The sequence below is a fragment of the Mustelus asterias genome, chromosome 8 (genome assembly GCF_964213995.1).
Source record: "Mustelus asterias chromosome 8, sMusAst1.hap1.1, whole genome shotgun sequence".
NCBI classification, from domain to species: domain Eukaryota; kingdom Metazoa; phylum Chordata; class Chondrichthyes; order Carcharhiniformes; family Triakidae; genus Mustelus; species Mustelus asterias.
In genome coordinates, this window is record NC_135808.1 from 12,601,405 (window position 1) to 12,624,389 (window position 22,985).

At 45.3% G+C, this 22,985-nt stretch overlaps 1 protein-coding gene across 1 annotated transcript in view; it reads right to left on the reverse strand.

Moving 5' to 3' along the window:
- The window catches only part of LOC144496859 (lymphocyte function-associated antigen 3-like), a 38,179-nt gene continuing 15,194 nt past the window's right edge, over window positions 1–22,985 (reverse strand). The window contains exons 2-6 of the mRNA XM_078217429.1: window positions 14,620–14,925; window positions 9,882–10,166; window positions 4,472–4,567; window positions 3,310–3,374; window positions 1–2,625 (exon numbers count right to left, since the gene is read on the reverse strand). Of these exons, the coding sequence (XP_078073555.1) occupies window positions 2,590–2,625; window positions 3,310–3,374; window positions 4,472–4,567; window positions 9,882–10,166; window positions 14,620–14,925 (788 nt within the window). The 3' untranslated portion in view covers window positions 1–2,589. The remainder of the gene's footprint in view (window positions 2,626–3,309; window positions 3,375–4,471; window positions 4,568–9,881; window positions 10,167–14,619; window positions 14,926–22,985) is intronic.

Here is a 22,985-nt window from a genome sequence, read left to right on the forward strand (position 1 = left end):
CTCCAAAAATATATTTTATGAATGAAGTATCAGCAAGAACATTACATTCAAAACTGGTCACGCAAAGTGCAATAGCATTTAGTTCTTTACATTCAGTAACAGTCTAAGAAGGTTCGGTATAATCAAGGAAATGTTAGACTTTACTAATGGTCGTCCAAATGTTGCGATGGTTATTAAAGGTTGTATACATAGAACGAGTTGCACTCCAAGGTGCTTCAGTACAAACTGAGATACATGTAATATTCACTGCATTTAGTGAGTCATTCAGCCCAAGGGGGTTCTGCATCGTTCAATTCACTGTGGCTTAGATAGTGACCTTCCCCATTGCACCTCTGCAGCAGCTGCCCCAAGCTTTAGTGTGTCCCTCAGTACATAGTCCTGGGTTCTGGAAAAGTGCCAGTTTGAAACACGCACTCGGGACAACTTCTTATACTCCAAGGCCAACAGGTTTTGGGCAGACCAAAGAGTGTCTTTCACCGAGTTGATGATCCTTCAGCAACATCAGATGTTTGTCTCTGCCAGGGAACAGTCCCGAGAGCACAGAGTCCTGTGTCACGGAGTTGCTCGGGACAAACCTCGACAAAAACCACTTCATCTCTCTCCAGACCTTCTTTGCAAAGGCACATTGCACAAAGAGGTGGACAAAGGCCTCTTTCCCACCAGTCACGTGCAGATGGGGTGGGATTGTGGATGTGTAGAAAGGATCTCACCACCAGCCTAGCTAGTCTTGGCGCTTGTTTGAAAGTTCTGATGAGGCATTCTGTCAGATGACTTTGGGAACCATCCGATAGAATCCACCATCTCCTTTTCCTGTAGGGCCTCTTGGATGTTACATGCAGACACTGTGATCAAGTGTTTTTCCGCATAAACCTTCCCATGAGGGACAAGTAGTATGGCATGGTCCAGCTATTTGGAGCGATCTGCAGGAGCATGGCTAAACCCATTCTTCACAACACCAGGGACAGGTAGAGCACCAGTACATAATGACGGTGTTTGCGTACCGTGGATCTATACACAGCTTGATACAGCCACACACAAAAAGGTGGCCACCAGGGACATCCCCCCACCCCATATCTAAAGGCTTTTGCATCACGTCCCTACGAACACGCTCCATTGGTGACCGCCCCCCCCCCCCCCCCCCCCAAAGTTGAAGCAGAAAATTGCTCGGGTGATTTTCACAGCTCAGGAGCAAGGAATGGGCCAGACCTGCACCACATACAGCAACACCAAGAGTGCCTCACACCTAATGACCAGATTCTTACCTGCAATGGAGAGTGATCATTGCTCCCACAGACCCAGTTTTCATTATAGCTACTCCCTCCCTCCAATTTTTAATGCATGCCCCTGGTTCCCCCCAAACCACTTCCCCAGCATTCTCAGGCGACAGTGAAGGGGACTCAGGATTGGTCTACCCACTTCTCAAAGAACATGGACTTGCTCTTGTCACGATTTACCTTGGCAACCGAGGCCAGTTTGAACCAGTCACAGATGTTGATTTTCATTTCACAAAAAGAATTTTATTGTGTACAACAAGTACCACGAGGAGAGGATCTACCTCTCAAATATTAAATTTTCAAAACTTCTTTCCAAAGTAACAGGAAGACAGTTGACAACAAGTGAAAATGGAATGTCAGTCACTTGGTTAAGCTTATATTTGCATGGACTGGGACAAATTTCTTACCCATATAGTACCTTTGATTTGAACAGAAATTCAAGTGTAGGAATCAAATCATCTGATCGGTCAGGCTATAAATATAGCGAACAGCCAGCATACCCCGGCTCAACATTTGTATAGATTTGCAATGTCCATTGCAAAAGAAAAGCATGGCATTGCACACCACAATTCGTGAATCAAACATCTGAATAAAGTGGCATGTGTCTTTAATTTAACTGGGGTGTTTCTGTTACAAGGGGTTCCAAACTCTCATTAAACCACAGATAAAACATAAAAGAAGCTCGCTTAAGAGAGAAAGTGAAGCACATGTAAAATAAACAGGTCACTAGCTTGCTGCTACAGAATTAATGCGTTGTTCTTTCTACAGTGTTGGAATTTGGAAGATAGTCTCCTAGCTTGTCAGCACTCACTTTAAACTGGAGTGTTGAGAAAATTGAAATTAGCAGAAAACTAAAGAAAGCTGGAGAACATTAAACGTTTACAAGTAATTGTTTCAAGTGGCTGCAGATTGGAGACATTTCCAGTGAGATACCAGTTTCCAAAAAGCTAGAATATTCAAGTTGGAAATGGAGTATGGGAGATTTAGTTAGAATCTATGAATAAGCTGTATTGCTTAATTTATTATAAGTTAAAGCATGTATAAATGTACAAAACGGCCAATAAAAATGTACAAAACGGCCAATAAAAATGTACAAAGGCACAGCCAGCATCTGTTTCAACTTTTGACTTGCAACTTAAAACGTACAAAGATGGAAAGAGGAGCATCAAAAACCATAGCCTTCCCCCAAAATCAAAAAGCAGTTCAAAAAATTTGGCCCATGTTCTGCTCACATTGAAAGCACACAAAGGGAAACTGCATTGGCTGTGCCATGCTCACAGGTAGTCAAAATCACAATCACAGTTTTTCATGTAAGTCATACTTCCAGGTCAGCACTCCTGGATTTTGGCTCCTACAGAAAAAAAGAGAGAAAGGGGATTAAAATGTCTGCAAATGGCAGAAAAGCCTGATTTTTTTGATACAAAAATGAAGAAAAGCACAGTTCTAACAGTTGGTGACTTGCATTTGATTGTTCTTTGTACATTAGGTTTAAGGCTCCCCTCCCCCTTCAGAAAAAGCTAATGGCCAAGATATTCTTGTAAACCATGTCATCATCACCCCATCTAACAATATGCCTTTTTTATGGACTCCACAATAATTCATGTATTTATTGCATTTTATCTCTATACATGCAGCACTTTCAGAATTGCCCCACTTGCTAAAGCTTAGGCTCATAAAAGATCATTTACTGCAATATGATAAAGACAAATTGGTTATAAGTTTACAGCTTTCTAGTGTTGAATATTTAATCCTCTTGTCTGCCTACATGGAGGGAATTGGTTTTATTTCATTTCACTTTTAGATATTGAACGGGGCTTAACAATAAAATATTCCCCATTTAGCTATCGGTCTCTGGTAACAAACCATGACATGGATGCATTCTGACAGTACAGTAGCTAGTGGAGCAGTTCCAGTCTTACAATCTTGAAGAGCAATTTCAATTTGTTGCACACTTACAAGAACATTCATTTATAGGAAGGTTTGGAGCAACACATGTATATCTAACTTGTCACTTGCATTTGATCAGAATACTTACAGAAATTTCATGTTGCCTTGACACCGGATAGGAGTATGGCTGACGTCCAGTTTTCCATTTCAAATCTGTTGATGGCAATATATAATGAATCATTTTGAATTAAGTTTATTAGTCACAACTAGGCTTACATTAACACTGCAATGAAGTTACTGTGAAAATTCCTTAGTCGCCACTCCGACGCCTGTTCGGGTACACCAAGGGAGATATAGCATGGCTCATGCATCTCACCTGCACATCTTTCAGACGGTGGAAGGAAACCAGAGCAACCCTACGCAGACACAGGGAGAATGTGCAGACTCCACACAGACAGTGACCCAAGCCGGGATCGAATCCAGGTCCCCGGCACTGTGAGGCAGCAGTGCTAACCACTGTGCTACCCACTAGAATATCAGTCTGCAATTTCCTTCCCCCATTAAAACATTTTTCTTCCAAATTTTACCATACAGTGTACCAAAGTTGAACAACTTGCATGAACACCCATTTCCATATTACTGATCTGCTTATTTTGCTGCCCCTGCTGGAGAGAGGAATGTCCCAGGAACGTTAAGCCCCTTCAAAACGTTATGGCATGGGTCCTGCAGCCACAGGAATAAGACAGCCAAAAGGAGGAAACGCAGTAAGGAAGATGCAAGGTGAACAACTGGTCACATATTAAACAAAATGTCTTCGACCTAGCAAACAAATGGATTCGTTTGGGCCAGGCTGGGCTACAAGAGGAACTTCCATATCGTCTTCACTGCATACGTAAAATTTTGCTTCAGAAATACTAGTTATTTGTACCTGGTTAAGTCAACCACAACTGAGGACTCCAGTGTTCAGAAATTCTGAGCTTATGAGTTTGTAATTTAAAAACTTACAACTTGGAAACCCGAAAAACTTACAACCACCACTTAAAAAAGGTGCAAGAAAACCAAAACCCCTTTCTGTTGAAGACAGGTAGTGAGAGGATACATTAGTGTTGCTTAAATTAACCCCCACTCCTGTTTTTAACAATCAGTAAAACCTAGTGGATAGTCAAGGGCTAACTGCTAAAGGTACAAAACTCTCAATATGTGCTCATGGAGTGAGTGAAGTCAAAAGTTTCAGGCAGTCACAATTTATTTCCACTTTGTAGCCATTGCAACAGTTTTAAAATGAAACTCACTGCATCGTCAATACTTACACATGATTACAAGTGCAGCGATGAATGCCACCACCACAGTAGAAATTACAATTATTTGTACATTGTTTGCTGGTTCTGATGGCTCACATTCTTTACCTGAAATAGATTTTACATAAACACAGTTTTAATTAGCACATTAACTGAAAGACTCACTACAACACACAACCACGTTATGGAAAGTAACTAGACATTCAGCCGTGGCATCTTGATTACATCACAACTACAAGAAATCTTTGGTTCCCAACTTGCACTGCCTGCACCATCTCCGGTACATTTGGCATCAAGACTTTGCTGTCTGAAAACAAATCTCAGCAGCAGATCGGTCTTCGTAAGACAGCAGGTTACATCAGACAATGCCATGAGAGAACTGCTTTAATCAATACACATGGACGCCTGGAGACCAGTGATCTAATTTCTGAAACTATGGCTGCTGCTATAAACCAGAATTGGCACACCAAAGTTGCATTCGTTGGAAACATCTGTTTACACATCTGGACATATATGCACTGTAAGTACAGTAGCACAGTGATTCGCACTGCTACGTCAGCTCCAGGGACATGGAATCAATTCCAGCCTTGGGTGACTGCCTGTGTGGAGTGTGTACATTCTCCGTGTGTCTGCGTGTGTTTCCTCCAAGTGCTCTGGTTCCTCCCACAGTCCAAAAATGGGTAGGTTATGTGGATTAGCGGGGTAAGTGCATGGTGTAACTGGGATAGGATGAGGGTTGGGCTCGAGTCGGAGTCAGACTCAAAAGTCCAAATGGCCTCCTTCTGCACTGGAGGGATTCAAATGCTGTTAGCATTCTCTGTCCATTAATTTGTAAGCATTAATGAGCAAGTCATTTGTATGTGTCACTTTGTGAACCAAGCTCTGATGATCTGATGCTGAAAGAATCGGTGTCGTAGTTTCAGGGCATTCCATTGTCTGCTCAATGGAACAAAGGACAAAGAAAATTACAGCACAGGAACAAGCCCTTCAGCCCTCCAAGCCTGTACCGACCATGCTGCCTGAATGAACTAAAACCCTATACCCTTCCGGGGACCATATCCCTCTATTCCCATCCTATTCATGTATTTGTCAAGACGCCCCTTAAAAGTCACTACCGTATCTGCTTCCACTGCCTCTCCCAGCAACGAGTTTCAGGCACCCAGCACCCTCTGTAAAAAATCTGCCTCGTACATCTCCTTTAAACCTTACTCCTCGCACCTTAAACCTGTGCCCCCTAATAATTGACTCTTCCACCCTAGGAAAAAGCTTCTGACTATCGATTCTGTCCATACCTCTCAATCTTGTAGACTTCTATCAGGTCACCCCTCAACCTCCGTCGTTCCAGTGAGAACAAACCAAGTTTCTCCAACCTCTCCTCAAAGCTAATGCCGTCCATATCAGGCAACATCCTGGTAAATCTTTTCTGTACCCTCTCCAAAGCCTCCTCATCCTTCTGGTAGTGTGGCGACCAGAATTGAACACTATATTCCAAGTGCAGCCTAACTAAGGTTCTATCAAGCTGCAACATGACTTGCCTATTTTTAAACTCAATGCCCCGGCTGATGAAGGCAAGCATGCCGTATGCCTTCTTGACTACCATTGCCACTTTCAGTGACCTGTGTACCTGTACACCCAGATCCCTTTGCCTATCAATACTTTCAAGGGTTCTGCCATTTACTGCCTCATTGCTATCCGCAAATCCACAAACTTTTGTGTCGTCCGCAAACTTACTAACCAAACCAGTTACATTTTCCTCCAAATCATTGATACGTATTACAAGCAGCAAAGGTCCCAGCACTGATCCCTGAGGAATGCCACTTGTCACAGCCCTCCATTCAGAAACGCACCCTTCCACTGCTACCCTCTGTCTTCTTTGACCGAGCCAGTTTTGTATCCACCTTGCCAGCTCACCTCTGATCCCATGCGACTTCACCTTCTGCACCAGTCTGCCATGAGGGACCTTGTCAAAGGCCTTACTGAAGTCCATGTAGACAACATCCACTGCCCTATCCTCATCAATCATCTTTGTCACTTCCTCAAAAAACTTGATCAAGTTCATGAGACACGACCTCCCCTTCACAAAAGCATAGAATCATAGAAACCCTACAGTGCAGAAGGAGGCCATTCGGCCCATCGAGTCTGCACCGACCACAATCCCACCCAGGCCCTACCCCCACATATATATCCGCTAATCCCTCCAACCTACACATCCCAGGACTCCAAGGGGCAATCTTTAACCTGGCCAATCAACCTAACCAGCACATCTTTGGACCGTGGGAGGAAACCGGAGCACCCGGAGGAAACCCACGCAGACACGAGGAGAATGTGCAAACTCCACACAGACAGTGACCCGAGCCGGAAATCGAACCCAGGACCCTGGAGCTGTGAAGCAGCAGTGCTAACCACTGTGCTACCGTGCCGCCCTACTGTGCTACCGTGCCGCCCTATCATGGCGCTTCTCACTAATACGCTCATTTATTTCCAAGTGAGAATAAATCCTGTCTGTCTCGAAGAATCCTCTCCAATAATTTCCCTACCACTGATGGAAGGGGCGGGAAAGATTGGAAAGAAGCACTGCTTTTTCACAGGAGATCGTGAAGTAAATAATGCAATAAGCACCACACAACTGATCCTGGATCACTTACAATACAAACAGTATTGCTTTAAGTGCGCAACTTACATTATAAGTACAGATATTATCTGTACTTAATTAATTGAACTAGAATACAAAGGTTGATAATTGTCATTCTTCAAATGAACAGAAATTATCCAAAGCTCTGAGCACCAAAATATGCACTTTAATCTGGTGCTAAAAGGTTAATACTGATGGGACTTGTGACCAAAGAGGCCACCTAAAATGGTGATTTACAGAGTATGCTGGGATAATTGGACAAGCACCGAAACAGCAGGCTGCAGCTTAACAGACAGAGATAAACAGGCTACAGCTCAGACGACTGAATACACAGGAAATAGGCCATCCCAAAGACAACGGACACTTTCTGGTCAAACATACTTGTTTACCAGACAAAGTGGAGCCTTAACCCCCTTATTTCGGATGATGTGGAGATGCCGGCATTGGAATGGGTTAGGCACAGTAAGAAGTCTCACAACACCAGGTTAAAGTCCAACAGGTTTATTTGGTAGCACGAGCTTTCAGAGCACTGCCCCTTCATCAGTTGAATGAAGAGTTCAGTTCACAAACACAGCATATATAGACACAAACTCTATTACAAGATAATGGTTGGAATGCGAGTCTTTACAGGTACAGACAATGTGAGTGGAGAGAGGGTTAAGCACAGGTTAAAGAGATGTGAATTGTCTCCAACCAGGACAGTTAGTGAGATTTTGCAAACCCAGGCAAGTCGTGGGGGTTACAGATAGTGTGACATGAACCCAAGATCCTGGTTGAGGCTTGCAAAATCTCACGAACTGTCCTGGTTGGAGACAACTCACATCTCTTTAACTGGTGCTTAACCCTCTCTCCACTCACATGGTCAGCATCTGTAAAGATTTGATTACCTGTAAAGACTCGCATTCCAACCATTATCTTGTAATTGAGTCTGTGTCTATATATGCCCTGTTTGTGAACTGAACTCTTCACTCACTTGGCAACGCCCTGAAAGTTTGTGCTACCAAATAAACCTGTTGGACTTTAACCAGGTATTGAGAGACTTCTTACTGTCCTTATTTGCGAGGGAGGTGTATGACCTACGTGCCTCCGGCACCTACAGGCATGACCGTTGGGTACACACCCAGAGATCGGTGTGGCAGCACCTAATTGGATTCTTATCGATCAGGGTGATCAAGCCCTGATCGATTGATTGACAAGAATCAGGAGACCGCCCAAAAGGACACAAAACCAAGGAGGGATTAAAGGTGCTGCACAACAGAAGAAGCTCTCTCTCTGACCCCATGAATGAGCAACAACAACGGTGACCATCACCAGCAACGACCAGCACGAGGAGAGCCACCACACCCAAGGAGGAAGAAAGACCAGAGCCAGAGTGTCACACCAGACCAAAGGACCAGACTACGCAGAGCACGACAGAGACCAACACGTGGATGAAGGCCAATGTCTGCCTAGGTACTTGTCAGTCATACAAAAGTTAAGTCAAGGTCTAGTACTGGACTTGAACTTTAGTATTTCTGGGTGACTATTAATTGTGTTTAAATAAATATTGTTGTACTAACAAGAAGTCTACTAGCAATTTTGTGTCTACCGTATAAGGGTTAAAACAGACTGTGCGGAAGGCACAACAGACTGACTGCATCCTAGCCTTTCAGAACTTGGCTGTGGTGCCCATATAAGGGGGCAGGATTCTGTACCATACAAAAGGGTGGTGAGGATTATGACCCAGTAAGACTTTTGATTTTGGCCTTCAGTTTAAGGCCGTTCTGCTTGCAAACATGACTGTGGAACCAGCCATAGGGAGAATTTTATTTCTGGATACATACACTGGTATTTTCAAGAGACACATCCCTCAAGAAGCTCACTAAGGTACGAGAATTATTGCAAAATTTTAAGACTGGTGTCATCAATGGTTATGCCTGTTGTTTTATCAAATGTGCTTGGGGCTTCCACCAAACATACACAATTTAACAGCAAAAAGTCCTTCATTATGCTGATCTCAACAGCATGCAGACCACCCTGTCGAAAATTTAGCTGTTGGATTACTTTCAATTAGTTAGGTCGACTGTGCTTCCCCACATGGATGGCTATAGGATCCCCAAGCAATTCAAGAGCACTAGAATACTGACAGCTTTTGTGGACTTAACCTCTCACCCCTGAACCCTTTCTTTCTGTCCGTAGAAATAAACTAATCTCCATTCTCCCAAATAATCCATCAGGATTCCCACAAGCAGAGGGTTGGATGACTCCTCATCAATATTCCATTGCCCACATTGGGAAGCTTTCCACACTCTGAAGTAAACAGACAGATTTTTATTTGGGTGCTGCAAGTGTGCATCACCAACCTGTGATTTTCCATCCTGCTCTTCTCTTGTCAGGCAAAGATATTCTTACATTAACACACTATGAGGGGCGTGCGCAGAGTGGATAACGAGCAGCTGTTCCCCTTAGTTGAAGGGTCAGTCACGGGGGGGGGGGGGGGGTGGAGAGAAAGAGATATGAGGAAAAATTTTACTCAGAGGGTGATGACAATCTGGAATGCGCTACCTGGGAGGGTGATAAGAGACGGGTTGCCTCATATCCTTTAAAAAGTACCTGGATAAGCACTTGGCATGTCATAACATTCAAAGCGCTGGTAGATGGGAATAGGTGGGACGTCAGGTGTTTTTCGCGTGTCCGTACAGACTCAATGGACCGTATGATTCTATGATTTTATACCTTTAGCAAGAATGATTTTAATGCACAAGAATACAATATTGAACTTAACTACGAAATGGAATGGGCTTGACTCACCGTAAACAGAAAGAGTGTTCCAATAAACAGAGGGAGAGAAAGAACAGTTCTTCCTACTAACAGGGTTCTCCATGGTGCAAGTGTAGATCACAAAGTCTAATTTGTCGGCTTTAAAAATAATCAACGTGCTGTTACTTCGCATCAAGTGATGGCGTTGACTGTTTGTTATCATTCTGCTATCCTTCCACCACAGAATGGAACTTGCTTTCCCCGCTGGCACTTGACAGGTCAGTTCAATGGTGCCATTCACACAGGTGCCATTGATTGAAGGTTCAGAAAGTGGATCTGCAAGAGAGAATAAGAAAAAGATAAAACTGGACTGACCATGAGGACTTCACTCCTTCACCTCAAGTTTGTGTAGTCCATAGAACTCTGTCCTTCACAGGTACCTCACTACATCAGTTCTGAACTGAACTTCTCATGCCATAATTCTCCAACATAAAGGCAGTCAGCAGATTAGTTGACCAAGGGCACTATGGTGGCATGGCAGTTAGCACTGCTGCCTCACAGTGCCAGAGACCTGGGTTCGACTCCTGGCTTGGGTCACTGGCTGTGTGGAATCTACACGTTCACCTTGTGTCTGCGTGGGTTTCCTCCCACAGTCTGAAAGATGTGCTGGTTAGATGCATTGGCCATACGAAATTAACATAAGAACTAAGAGCAGAGGTAGGCCATTTGGCCCCTCAAGCCTGCTCTGCCATTCAACAAGATCATGGCTGGTCTTTTCATTGACTCAGCTCCATTTACCCACCCGCTCACCATAATCCTTAATTCCTTCACTGTTCAAAAATCTCTCTTTGCCTTAAAAACATTCAATGAGGTAGCCTCAACTGCTTCACTGGGCAGGGAATTCCACAGATTCACCACTCTGTGTGTGAAGAAATTCCTCCTCATCTCAGTCCTAAATCTATTCCCCCTTGTTTTGAGGCCATGCACCCCAGTTCTGGTTTCACCTGCCAGTGGAAACAAGCTCCCTGCTTCTATCTTATCTATTCTCTTCATAATTTTATATGTTTCTATCAGATTTCCCCCCCTCAGTCTTCTAAATTTCATTGAGTTTAGTCCCAGCTACTCAGTCTCTCTTCGTAAGCCAACCTCAACTCCAGGATCAACCTAGTGAATCTCCTCCGCACCCTCTCCATTGCCAGTATATCCTTTCTCAGGTAAGGAGACCAAAACTGTACACAGTACTCCAGGTGTGGCCTCACCAGCACCTTATACAGCTGCAACATAACCTCGCTGTTTTTATACTCCATCTCTCTTGCAATGAAGGACAAAATTCCATTTGTCTTCTTAATTACTTACTGCACCTGCAAACCAACTTTTTGCGATCCAGGTCCCACTGCACAGCAGCATGCTGCAATTTTTTTACCACTTAAATAATAGTCCATTTTGCTATTACTCCGACCAAAATGGATGACCTCACATTTACCAACATTGTACTCCATCTGCCAGACCCTTGCCCACTCAAACTATCTATATCCCTTTACAAACGTTCAATGTCCTCTGCACACTTTGCTCTACTACTCATCTTAGTGTTATCTGTGAACTTTGACACACTACAGTTGATCCCCAACTCCAAATCATCTATGTAAATTGTAAACAATTGCAGTCCCAACACTGATCCCTGAGGCACACCACTAGTCAGATCGCCAACCAGAAAAACACCCATTTACCCCCACTCTTTGCTTTCTGTTGGTCAACTAATTCTCTATCCATGCTAATACATTACCCATAAGACCATGCACCGTTATCTTATGCAGCAGCCTTTTGTGTGGCACCATGTCAAATGCCTTCTGGAAATCCAGATACACCACATCCACTGGTTCCTGTTGCCCACCGCGCTCATAATGTCCTCAAAGAATTCCACTAAATTAAACATGACCTGCCTTTCATGAACCCATACTGCGTCTTCCCAATGGGACAATTCATATCCACAGATATCTCATTATTTCTTCCTTGATAGATTCAAGCATTTTCCCCACCACAGAAGTTAAGCTAACCAGCCTATAGTTACCTGTCTTTTGTCTACCTCCTTTTTTAAACAGTGGCGTCACATTTGCTGTGTTCCAATCTGCCACCCAGATTCCAGCGAAATTTGGAAAATTACCACTAGTGCACTTGCTATTTCCCCCGCCATCTCTTTTAGTACCCTGGGATGCATTCCATCAGGGCCAGGAGACTTGTCTACCTTTAGCCCCATTAGCTTGCCCAACACTGCTTCTTTAGTGATAATGATAGTTTCTAGGTCCTCATCTGCCATCGCCTTCTTGTCACCAATTTCTGTCGTGTTATTTGTGTCTTCCACTGTGAAGACCAACACAAAATACCTGCTCAATACCTCTGCCATTTTCTCATTTCCCATTATTAATTCCCCCTTCTCATCCTCTGAAGGACCAATGTTTCGCTTAGCCACTCTTTTTTCTCATATATTTGTCAAAACCTTTTCTACCTGTTTTAATATTCTGACTGAGTTTACTCTCATAATCTATCTTACTTTTCTTTATAGCTTTTTTCATAGCTGTCTGTTGACCTTTAAAGATTTCCCAATCCTCTAGTTTCCCACTATTCTTTGCCACTTTCTTTCAAATTGACACCCTCCTTTATTTCCTTAGATATCCATGGCTGATTATCTCTTTTTCTACTGTCCTTCCTTATCACTGCTGAGCACTGTGAAAAATTGCTTTGAAAGTCCTCCACTGTTCCTCAATTGTCCCACCATAAAGTTTTGCTCCCAGTCTACGTGGGCCAACATCCCCCCTCATCCAATTGTAGTCTCCTTTGTTTAAGTACAAGAGATTGGTTTTGATTTTACCTTTTCACGCTCCGTTTGTATTTTAAATTCAACCATACTGTGATCGCTCCTTCCGAGAGGATCCCCAACTGTGAGATTGTTAATTATTCCTGTCTCATTACACAGGATCAGATCTAGGATAGCTTGCTCCCTCATTAGGTTCTATTACAAATTGTTTGAGGAAACAATCATGGATGCATTCTATGAACTCCTCCTCAAAACTGCCTTGGCCAATCGACTAAAGTCCCCCATGATAATTGCCGCACCATTTTTACATGCGTCAATTATTTCCTTGTTTATTGTTTGCCCCACCGTGATATTATTTGACAGCCTATAGACTACACTGATCAGTTACTTTTTTTCCTTACTATTTCTAATTTCCACCCAAATGGACACAACGCTTTTCTCCATAGAACCTACATCATCTCTCACTACCAGCCTGATGTCATCCTTAAACATCAGAGCTACACCACCTCCCATACCTTCTTGTGTGTCCTTCCGAATAGTCTGATACCCCTGGATTCTCCCTCAGTGTACCTGAACAGGCGTCGGAGTGTGGCGACTAGGGATTTTCACAGTGACTTCATTGTAGTGTTAGTGTAAGCCTACTGTGATACTAATAAATGAACTCAAAACTTGATTCCCACTGTCAATCTACTAAACGAAATCCTGTAGTTGCTGGACATCGGATACAAAATGCTCAAAACTTAGTAAATCAGGCAGTACTTACATAAACTGAAATAGTGAACATTTTACATCCAAAAGGTCACTGGCCTGAAATATATTCTCCGCTTCTTTCTACACAATTGCTCAATTTGTCCAGCATTTATGCTCAACTGACGACTGAGTGACGTTAATCTATATATAGACTGTGCAAACTACATTAGCAATAATAGTGACAAATTAATTTCCGAGTAGGACTAGTTTTTTGTTTGGACCAGCATGTTTGGATAATTTCTCGTGAAAGTGGTGAATTCCTATAAGAGGTTATTTTGGCGTGCTGTGACTAATTAACTTTTTGGAACAATTCTGCACTTTTAACCAAGGAAAAATCTGGGTGGAAACGAGTGGCGAGAAGGAAATAAAGAGGCTGAATGGGCTGTACAGACTGGATACAGGGATAGCGTAACCTCTGGCTTGGCTCACAATGTCAGGACACGGAGTAGGCCATTTAGCACTGAATTTTCTTCACAGAGGCTGTGGAGGCCACGACACTGAATGTAACTTAAAAATAGATCTCTAGACAGTAAAGGAATTAAGGAGTATGGGGAGAGAGTAAGAGGTAGAGGAACAACCATGATCACACAATGGTGGAGCAGGCTAAATGGCCTACTCCTGCTCCTATGAGAGGAGGTCACCAGCACAGGCTGGATGATGCCACATTGGAATCATCTTCCTTTTCCATATTAAAGTTTATTTATTGATGAGTCAAGTAGGTTTACATTAACACTGCAATGGAGTTACTGTGAAAATCCCCTAGACGCCACACTCCGGCACCTGTTCGGGTACACGGAGGGAGAATTTAGCAGGGCCAATTCACCTAACCTGCACATCTTTGGACTGTGGGAGGAAACCAGAGCACCCGGAGGAAACCCACGCTGACACGGGGAGAACATGCAAACTCCACACAGACAGTGGCACAAGCCGGGAATACTGTGAGGCAGCAGTGCGAACCACTGTGCCGCCCCTCATCACTACACTGATGTAGTTTGGCTTAGGGAGCGACAAGCTTCAAGTGGGTCTTTTGCACCTCCTCTGGGATATTTGCAGTGTCTGGTATACGCAGCTTGCATTTCAATTCTTTTGCCTTAGGGATAAGGGGTTTATAGTTTTGTCTTCAGCAAAAACAACAACCACAAATTCTGTGTCACCTTTCTTAAGTTTGGTACTGAATAATTCATGAGCGGCAACACTTCCAAGTGACAAAGCAATTAAACTACTTACCAATGAGTTTCAAAATTCTCCTTCCTCTCAGTTCTCCTCCTGTTGTGATTTTATAAATTCCTTCGTCTCTAGATGTTACATTCATTACCGTCAGAGCGCCAGTGGAAACATTATAATATAAACGAGACTTGAACTGTTCATTTGGCTCCTGTTTGGGCAAATTTGGTGCGTAATCGAAAATAGTAAAAAGGCTTCCACCACTGTCTGTGAACTCCCATATTACATCAATGCTCCTCAGATCTTCATCAATTTTAAGGTCCAGTGAAGGTGATGAACCAACAGCAGCAAGTACTTCTTCCTGCCCAACTGATTGACAAAACAAAGTAAGTTAAATACTGGCAGTGAAACGTCAAGAAAAACAACAATAAATAACTGACTTATTGGGAGCTCAGAACCTGGATTTCTGAGGGTAGAGATTTCACACAGGTTCAGCAATCTGCAACTCTGAAAATAAAGCCTAGTGCTTGGTTTGCTCTGTTTCAAGCTTCACTAATGCGTGGCAGAAATCTTAATGAATGCTATATTTGTACTGCAAGATGTCAGTGTTCCTCTACTCTCCCTAAATTGACACCTTCCAGGTAATAAGTGACTTTTCCCCCCAACCTGAACGACTTCACATTTATCCACATTGAACTTTAGTAATTTACCATTCTGTAAGTTTATTGATTTAGAAACATAGAAAAACTACAGCACAAAACAGGCCCTTCGGCCCCACAAGTTGTGCCGAACATACCCCTACCTTTTAGGCCTACCTATAACCCTCCATCCTATTAAGTCCCATGTATTCATCCAGGAGTCTCTTAAAAGACCCTATTGAGTTTGCCTCCACCACCACTGACGGCAGCCGATTCCACTTGCCCACCACCGTGTGTGTGAAAAACCTCCCCCTAACATTTCCCTGTACCTACCCCCCCAGCACCTTAATCCTGTGTCCTCTCGTAGCAGCCATTTCCACCCTGGGAAAAAGCCTCAGAGTCCACCCGATCTATGCCTCTCAACATCTTATATACCTCTATTAGGTCTCCTCTCATCCTACGTCGCCTCAAGGAGAAAAGACCGAGCTCCCTAAGCCTATCCTCATAAGGCATGCCACTCAATCCAGGCAACATCCTTGTAAATCTCCTCTGCACCCTTTCAATCTTTTCCACATCCTTCCTGTAATGAGGCGACCAGAACTGAGCACAGTACTCCAAGTGGGGTCTGACGAGGGTCTTGCATAGCTGCATCATTATCCCCGGACTCCTAAACTCAAATCCCTCGATTGATAAAGGCCAGCACACCATACGCCTTCTTAACCACCTCCTCCACCTGCGGGGCCGATTTAAGAGTCCTATGCACCCGGACCCCAAGGTCCTTCTGCTCCTCGACAGTACCAAGAGTCTTTCCCTTTATATTGTACTCCTTCATCCCATTTGACCTGCCAAAATGGAACACTACGCATTTATCTGGGTTGACGTCCATCTGCCACTTCTCCGCCCAGTCTTGCATCCTATCTATGTCCCTCTGTAACTTCTGACATCCCTCCAGACTATCCACAACCCCACCAACCTTTGTGTCGTCAGCAAACTTACCAACCCATCCCTCCACTTCCTCATCCAGGTCATTTATGAAAATGACAAACAGCAAGGGTCCCAGAACAGATCCCTGGGGACCGACCTCCATTTAGAAAAAGATCCATCTATACCCACTCTCTGCCTCCTTTGGGCAAGCCAGTTCTGGATCCACAGGGCAACAGCCCCTTGGATCCCATGCCCTCTCACTTTTTCAAGAAGCCTTGCATGGGGGACCTTATCGAACGCCTTGCTAAAATCCATATAAACCACACCCACCGCTTTCCCTTTGTCAATGTGTTTAGTCACATTTTCGAAGAACTCCACCAGGCTCGTAAGGCACGATCTGCCTTTGACAAAGTCATGCCGAGTATTCTTGAGCATACTAAACCTCTCTAAATGCTCATAAATCTTGTCCCTCAGGATCTTCTCCATCAGCTGACCAACCACTGAGGTTAGACTGACCGGTCAGTAATTTCCTGAGCTATCCCTATTCCCCTTCTTGAAAATAGGAACCACATCCGTAATCCTTCGGCAACCTCTCCCGTCTCCATCGACGACACAAAGATCATCACCAGAGGCTCTGCAATCTCTTCCCTCGTCTCCCACAGTAACCTGGGGTACATCCCATCCGGACCCGGCGACTTATCTATCTTGATGCCATTCAAAGATTCCAGCACAACCTCTTTGTTAAAGTCCACATACTCAATCTTTTCAGTCCACCGCATGCCCGCAGTACATCCACCCAGGTCCTTCTCCTCTGAAAACCGAGACAAAATACTCATTAAGCACCTCTGCCATTTCTACTGGTTCCGTACAGATTTTTCCGCCTTCACCTTTTATTGGCCCTATTCCTTCACGTCTCATCCTTTTACTCTTCACGTATTTATAGAACGCCTTAGGGTTTTCCTTAATCCCACCTGCCAAGGCCTTCTCGTGACCCCTTCTGGCTCTCCTAATTTCCTTCTTTAGTCCCTTCCTACAAGCCGTATACTCATCTAGATCCCTATCTTCGCCAAGCTCTCTGAACCTTTTGTACGCTTTCCTTTTCTTCTCGACTAGGTCCCGCACAGCTTTCGTGCACCACGGTTCCTTTAACCTACCAACTCCTCCCTGTCTGCTCGGAACGTTGTCCTGCAGAACTCTCGACAGACATTCCTTGAAAAACTGCCACGTCTCTTCAGTACATTTCCCCGAGAATACCTCCTTCCAATTTACTCCTCTAATTTGCTGCCTTATGCCTTCATATTTCCCCTTACTCCATATAAACGCTTTCCTAGCTTGCCTGATCCTCTCTTTTTCCAATGCAAGCATAAAGGAATAGAGTTATGACCGCTATCCCCAAGATGCTCTCCCACTGAGAGATCTGACACCTGTCCAGGTTCATTGGTCAGTATCAGATCAAGTACAGCCTCTCCTCTTGTAGGCTTGTCCACATGCTGTGTCAGGAAACCCTCCTGAGCACACCTAACCAACTCCTCCCATCCAATCCCCTTACCCGAGGGAAAAATCCAATCTATGTTTGGGAAATTAAAGTCTCCCATCACAACAACTCTGCTATTATTGCAACTCTCCAGGATCGGTTTCCCTATCTACTCCTCCACCTCCCTGTTACTATTGGGCGGCCTATGCAATTATTTAACTTCAGTACATCCGCAGCATAATTTTTAAACTTCAGTACAACATCGTCAGCATAATTAAACTTCACGTTTTATAAATATGAAAATCTGTGTTCTGAAGTAATTAAGGAAAAACAGTTACACAGTTTACAGCTAAATCCTCCACATCAGACGAAGACACAAATCTCAGTGAAATCCCCTCTCTGCAGCCCATGACATTTTACATTTCTCTGTAGAAAGGTGGCTGCTGCGCCGGCCCTGACAAAGATGGCGATGTTAGAATCATAGAATCCTACAGTGCAGGAAGAGGCCATTTGGCCCATCGAGTCTGCACCGACCACAATCCCACCCAGGTCCTATCCACATATCCTCACATATTTACCCACTAACCACTCTAACCTATGCATCCCGAGACACTAAGGGGCAATTTTATCATGGCCAATAAACCGTTGCAAAACGACAGATCCAAAAGTTACAAAGTGCAAAAAATGAATCATTTTTACAGTACAATACAGTGCTTATTTACAAAACATTACACTCATTACTTAAAACTATGTACATACATCAGAGTTTACTGTGTGCTGTTATTTTTCAGATTAGCACACAGTTACGCAGGCCGAGGGTATTCTGCAGTTACCGGGCCCTCGGTGGAGACGCTTTACACGGTGGCCTTTCCCCATTGTGCCTTTGCGGCGGCTGCCCAAAGCTTGAACGCGTCCCTGAGCACGTAGTCCTGGACCTTGGAATGTGCCAGTCTGCAACACTCGGTCGAGGACAATTCTTTCAGCTGGAAGATCAGCAAGTTTCGGGCGGACCAAAGCGCGTCCTTCACCGAGTTGATGACCCTCCAGCAGCAGTTGATATTTGTCTCCGTGTGCGTCCCCGGAAACAGCCCGTAGAGCACAGAGCCCTGCATCACCGAGCTGCTCGGGACGAACCGCGACAAATACCACTGCATCTCACTCCAGACCTTCTTTGCAAAGGCACATTCCACAAGGAGGTGTGCGACCGTCTCATCAGCCCCGCAGCTGCTTCGAGGGCAGCGTGCGGTGAGGTTGAGCCCTCGGGCGTGCATAAAGGATCTGACGGGGAGTGCCCTTCTCACCACCAGCCAAGCCAGGTCTTGGTGCTTGTTTGTGAGTTCTGGTGATGAGGCATTCTGCCAAATGACATTGACAGTCCGCTCAGGGAACCATCCGACAGGATCCGCCATCTCCTTTTCTCTCAGGGCCTCAAGGACATTACGTGTTGACCACTGCTTGATAGCCATGTGGTCAAAGGTGCGTTTCCGGAAGAATTTCTCCACGAAGGACAGGTGCTGCGGTACGGTCCAACTACTTGGAGCTTTCATAGAATCATAGAAACCCTACAGGACAGAAAGAGGCCATTCAGCCCATCAAGTCTGCACCGACCACAATCCCACCCAGGCCCTACCCCCATATCCCTACATATTTTACCCGCTAATCCCTGTAATCTATGCATCCCAGGACACTAAGGGGCAATTTTAGCATAGCCAATCAACCTAACCCGCACATCTTTGGACTGTGGGAGGAAACCGGAGCACCCGGAGGAAACCCACACAGACATGAGGAGAATGTGCAAACTCCACACAGACAGTGACCCAAGCCAGGAATCACGCTGTTTTGTTTCTTAAAGACTTGATTAGTTGTAAGTATTCGCATTCCAACCATTATTCATGAAAAAATGGAGTCTGTGCCTTTATATGCCCTGTTTGAGAACAGAATTCCCACTCACCTGAAGAAGGGGCTTGGAGGTCCGAAAGCTTGTGTGGCTTTTGTCAACAAATAAACCTGTTGGACTTTAACCTGGTGTTGTTAAACTTCTTGCTGTGAAGCAGCAGTGCTAACCACTGTGCTACCGTTCCGCGGCAATGTGGCCAGACCCATCCTCCGCAACACTTGGGACAGGTAGAACCTCAAAAAATAGTGGCACTTGTTGTTAGCGTACTGAGGATCTACACACAGCTTGATGCAACCGCACACAAAGTGGCCATCAGGATGAGGACGGCGTTGGGAACGGTTTTCCCTCCGTTCTCTGGAGATTTGTGCATCGCCTCCCTCCGGACACGATCCATCTTTGATCTCCAGATAAATTTGAAGAAGGCCTGCGTCACTGCTGCTGCGCAGGATTTGGGGATGGGCCAGACCTGCGCCACGTACAACACGGACAGTGCCTCTCACCAGATGACCAGGTTTTTCCCAGTGATAGAGAGGGAGCGTTGCTCCCACAATCCCAATTCTTGTCTGGCTTTGGCGATGTGCTCCTCCCATTTTTTGGCGCATGCCCCTGCCGCTCCAAACCATATCCCCAGCACCTTGAGGTAGTCTACCCTGACGGTGAAGAGGACAAAGGATGTGTCAGGCCAGTTCCCAAAGAACATGACCTCGCTCTTACCCTGGGTGACTTTGGCCCGAGGCCAGCTCGAACTGCTCACAGACTTGAAGGAGCCTGCGAACAGACGAGGGGTCCGAGCAGAAAACAGCCACGTCATCCATGTACAGGGAGGCTTTGACTTGCGTCCCTCCGCTGCCTGGGATTGTAACCCCTTTGATGCCTGGGTCGCTTCTGAGGGCCTCGGCAAAGGGTTCAATGCAACACACAAAAATGACGGAGGAGAGGGCAGCCCTCTCTGACTCCAGACCTGATCTGAAACATATCTGATTCCCACCCGTTGATTGAAACTGCGCTACTGATGTCTGTGTAGAGCAGTTGGATCCAATTGCGGATTCCCTTCCTTAAGCCCATTTTGGAGAGCACATCCATCATGTAGCTGTGCGATATTCTGTCAAACGCCTTCTCCTGGTCTAGACTGATGAGGCAGGTGTCCACCTGCCTGTCCTGCACATAGGCGATCGTATCCCTGAGTAGCACGAGGCTATCAGATATCTTCCTGCCGGGTACAGCACAGATCACTGACCCCAGAGCAGACTTGACCCAGTTGCGATGACTTTGGCCAGAATTTTATAGTCCACGTTCAACAGTGAAATGGGTCTCCAATTTCTAATTTCTTCCCTTTCCCCCTTCTGCTTGTAGATGAGGGTAATGATGCCTTTCCTCATGGATTCTGACATGCTGCCTTCCAGAAGCATACTCTCGTATACTTCCAGGAGGTCCGGGCCCGTCAAGTCCCACAACGCCAAGTAAAACTCAGCCGGTAAGCCATTGCTTCCGGGAGTTTTATCCTTTTGAAGGGACTCGACGGCCTTTGTCAGCTCATCCAGAGCTACCGGTCTGTCCAGGCTCTCCCGCTCGCCGTCGTCCAAGACCTCCGTGATAGACAACAGGAAAGACTGGGAGGCCGTGCTGTCTGTTGGCTTCAGGTCATACAGTCCGGCATAGAAGGATTTGCATATTCTCAGAATGTCAGACTGCGATGTCAGACTCCGCAATTAAGTTACTGTAAAAATCCCCTCGTCGCCACACTCCGGCGCCTGTTCGGCTACACTGAGGGAGAATTTAGGATGGCCAATGCACCTTGATGTGGAGATGCCGGCGTTGGACTGGGGTAAACACAGTAAGAAGTCTCACAACACCAGGTTAAAGTCCAACAGGCTTATTTGGTAGCACAAGCCACCAGCTTTCGGAGCGCTGCTCCTTCATCAGGTGAGTGGGAGTTCTGTTCACAAACAGGGCATATATAGACACAAATTCCATTTACAAAATAATGGTTGGAATGCGTGTCTTCACAGGTAATCAAGTCTTAAAAGGTACAGACAATGTGAGTGGAGAGAGGGTTAAGATGTGGAGGAATTAAGGGCTATGGGGAGAGAGCGGGTAAATGGAGTTGAAATCAACCATGATTGAATGGTGGAGTGGACTCGATGGGCCGAATGGCCTTACTTCCGCTCCTATGTCTTATGGTCTTATGGAGATGCCGGCGTTAGACTGGGGTAAACACAGTAAGGAATCTAACAACACCAGGTTAAAGTCCAACAGGTTTATTTGGTAGCAAACACCACTAGCTTTCGGAGCGCTGCTCCTTCATCAGGTGAGTGGGAGATCTGCTCATAAGCAGCAAACAAGGCATATATAGACACAAACTCAATTTACAGAATAATGAATAATGATTGGAATGCGAGTCTTTACAGCTAATCAAGTCTTAAAGGTACAGACTATGCGGGTGGAGAGAGGGTTAAGCACAGGTTAAAGGATGTGTATTGTCTCCAGCCTGCTCAGTTCAGACTAAACTTGCGTCAAGATGGCTGCTGCGCCTGCGCAGTTTGTAACTCGCCCGTACAAACTCGACGTAGTGAGCGACACTCGACCGCAGCCCCGAGACCAGCACAACACAACACAGCAAAACCATACTTATCTTACCCAAAAGACCAAGAAATAATGAGGGAATTAAACAGCCACTGCACAGAAAAGTAGAGCCGCAAAGCCGGCGGAATGAGCCTTGGCCAGTTCGGTACAAACGCGGGACTTCACACACGATGTTTACAAAACCTCCTGATCCAGATCCGGCCCCGGTTTGTGTCTGAGGAAGGGGCCCAGCTGAGCTGAGCTGAGCTGAGCTGCTCACAAGCCCATCCCCTGTTTGTTTGAGCGTCCTGTCTGCTCCGGCAGGGAAAGGGCTGGGCCCCGGCCCCGGTCTGTCTCTGAAGAGGCGGCGGCGGAGGGCGGGGAGAGGGGCTCACAACCCCATCCCCTGTTTGTGTGACCCACAGTTTGGGAAAACACTGGAATGTGATTTACTGTGAAAGGAAACCCGGGAGCGGGGCCAACTCCGCTGCGACAACACACTCACTCACTCAAAACAAACTCAATGAGTTGCAGCCACATTTAAACATTTCCTACGACGGTTTCCCAGGAATTAAAAAATAATAATTTCTCCAATTGACATCCTTACCTCCCACAGCGATCAGTTCAAAGGTGAGACTGAAGGAAAAGCAGCTGAGGAACAACATGACGGTGAATAGCGGTGTATCCATAAATCTGCAGCCCTGATTACAGACACTACACCCCACTCCCGATTCGATCACAGCAACCCTCAGACTCGCTGCAACAGACCGCAGGCAGATTGACAAGAGCCGGGCTCCGAGCTGGATATTTATCAATGAGGAACTGAATAGCGGTTTTTAAGGATTCAGTCAAACTCTCAGCAAGTGAGGCGTCCCAGGTCCAAAACAAGACAAGGCTCACCACTTCCTGTCTTGGGCTGATCCAAGCTGATTGG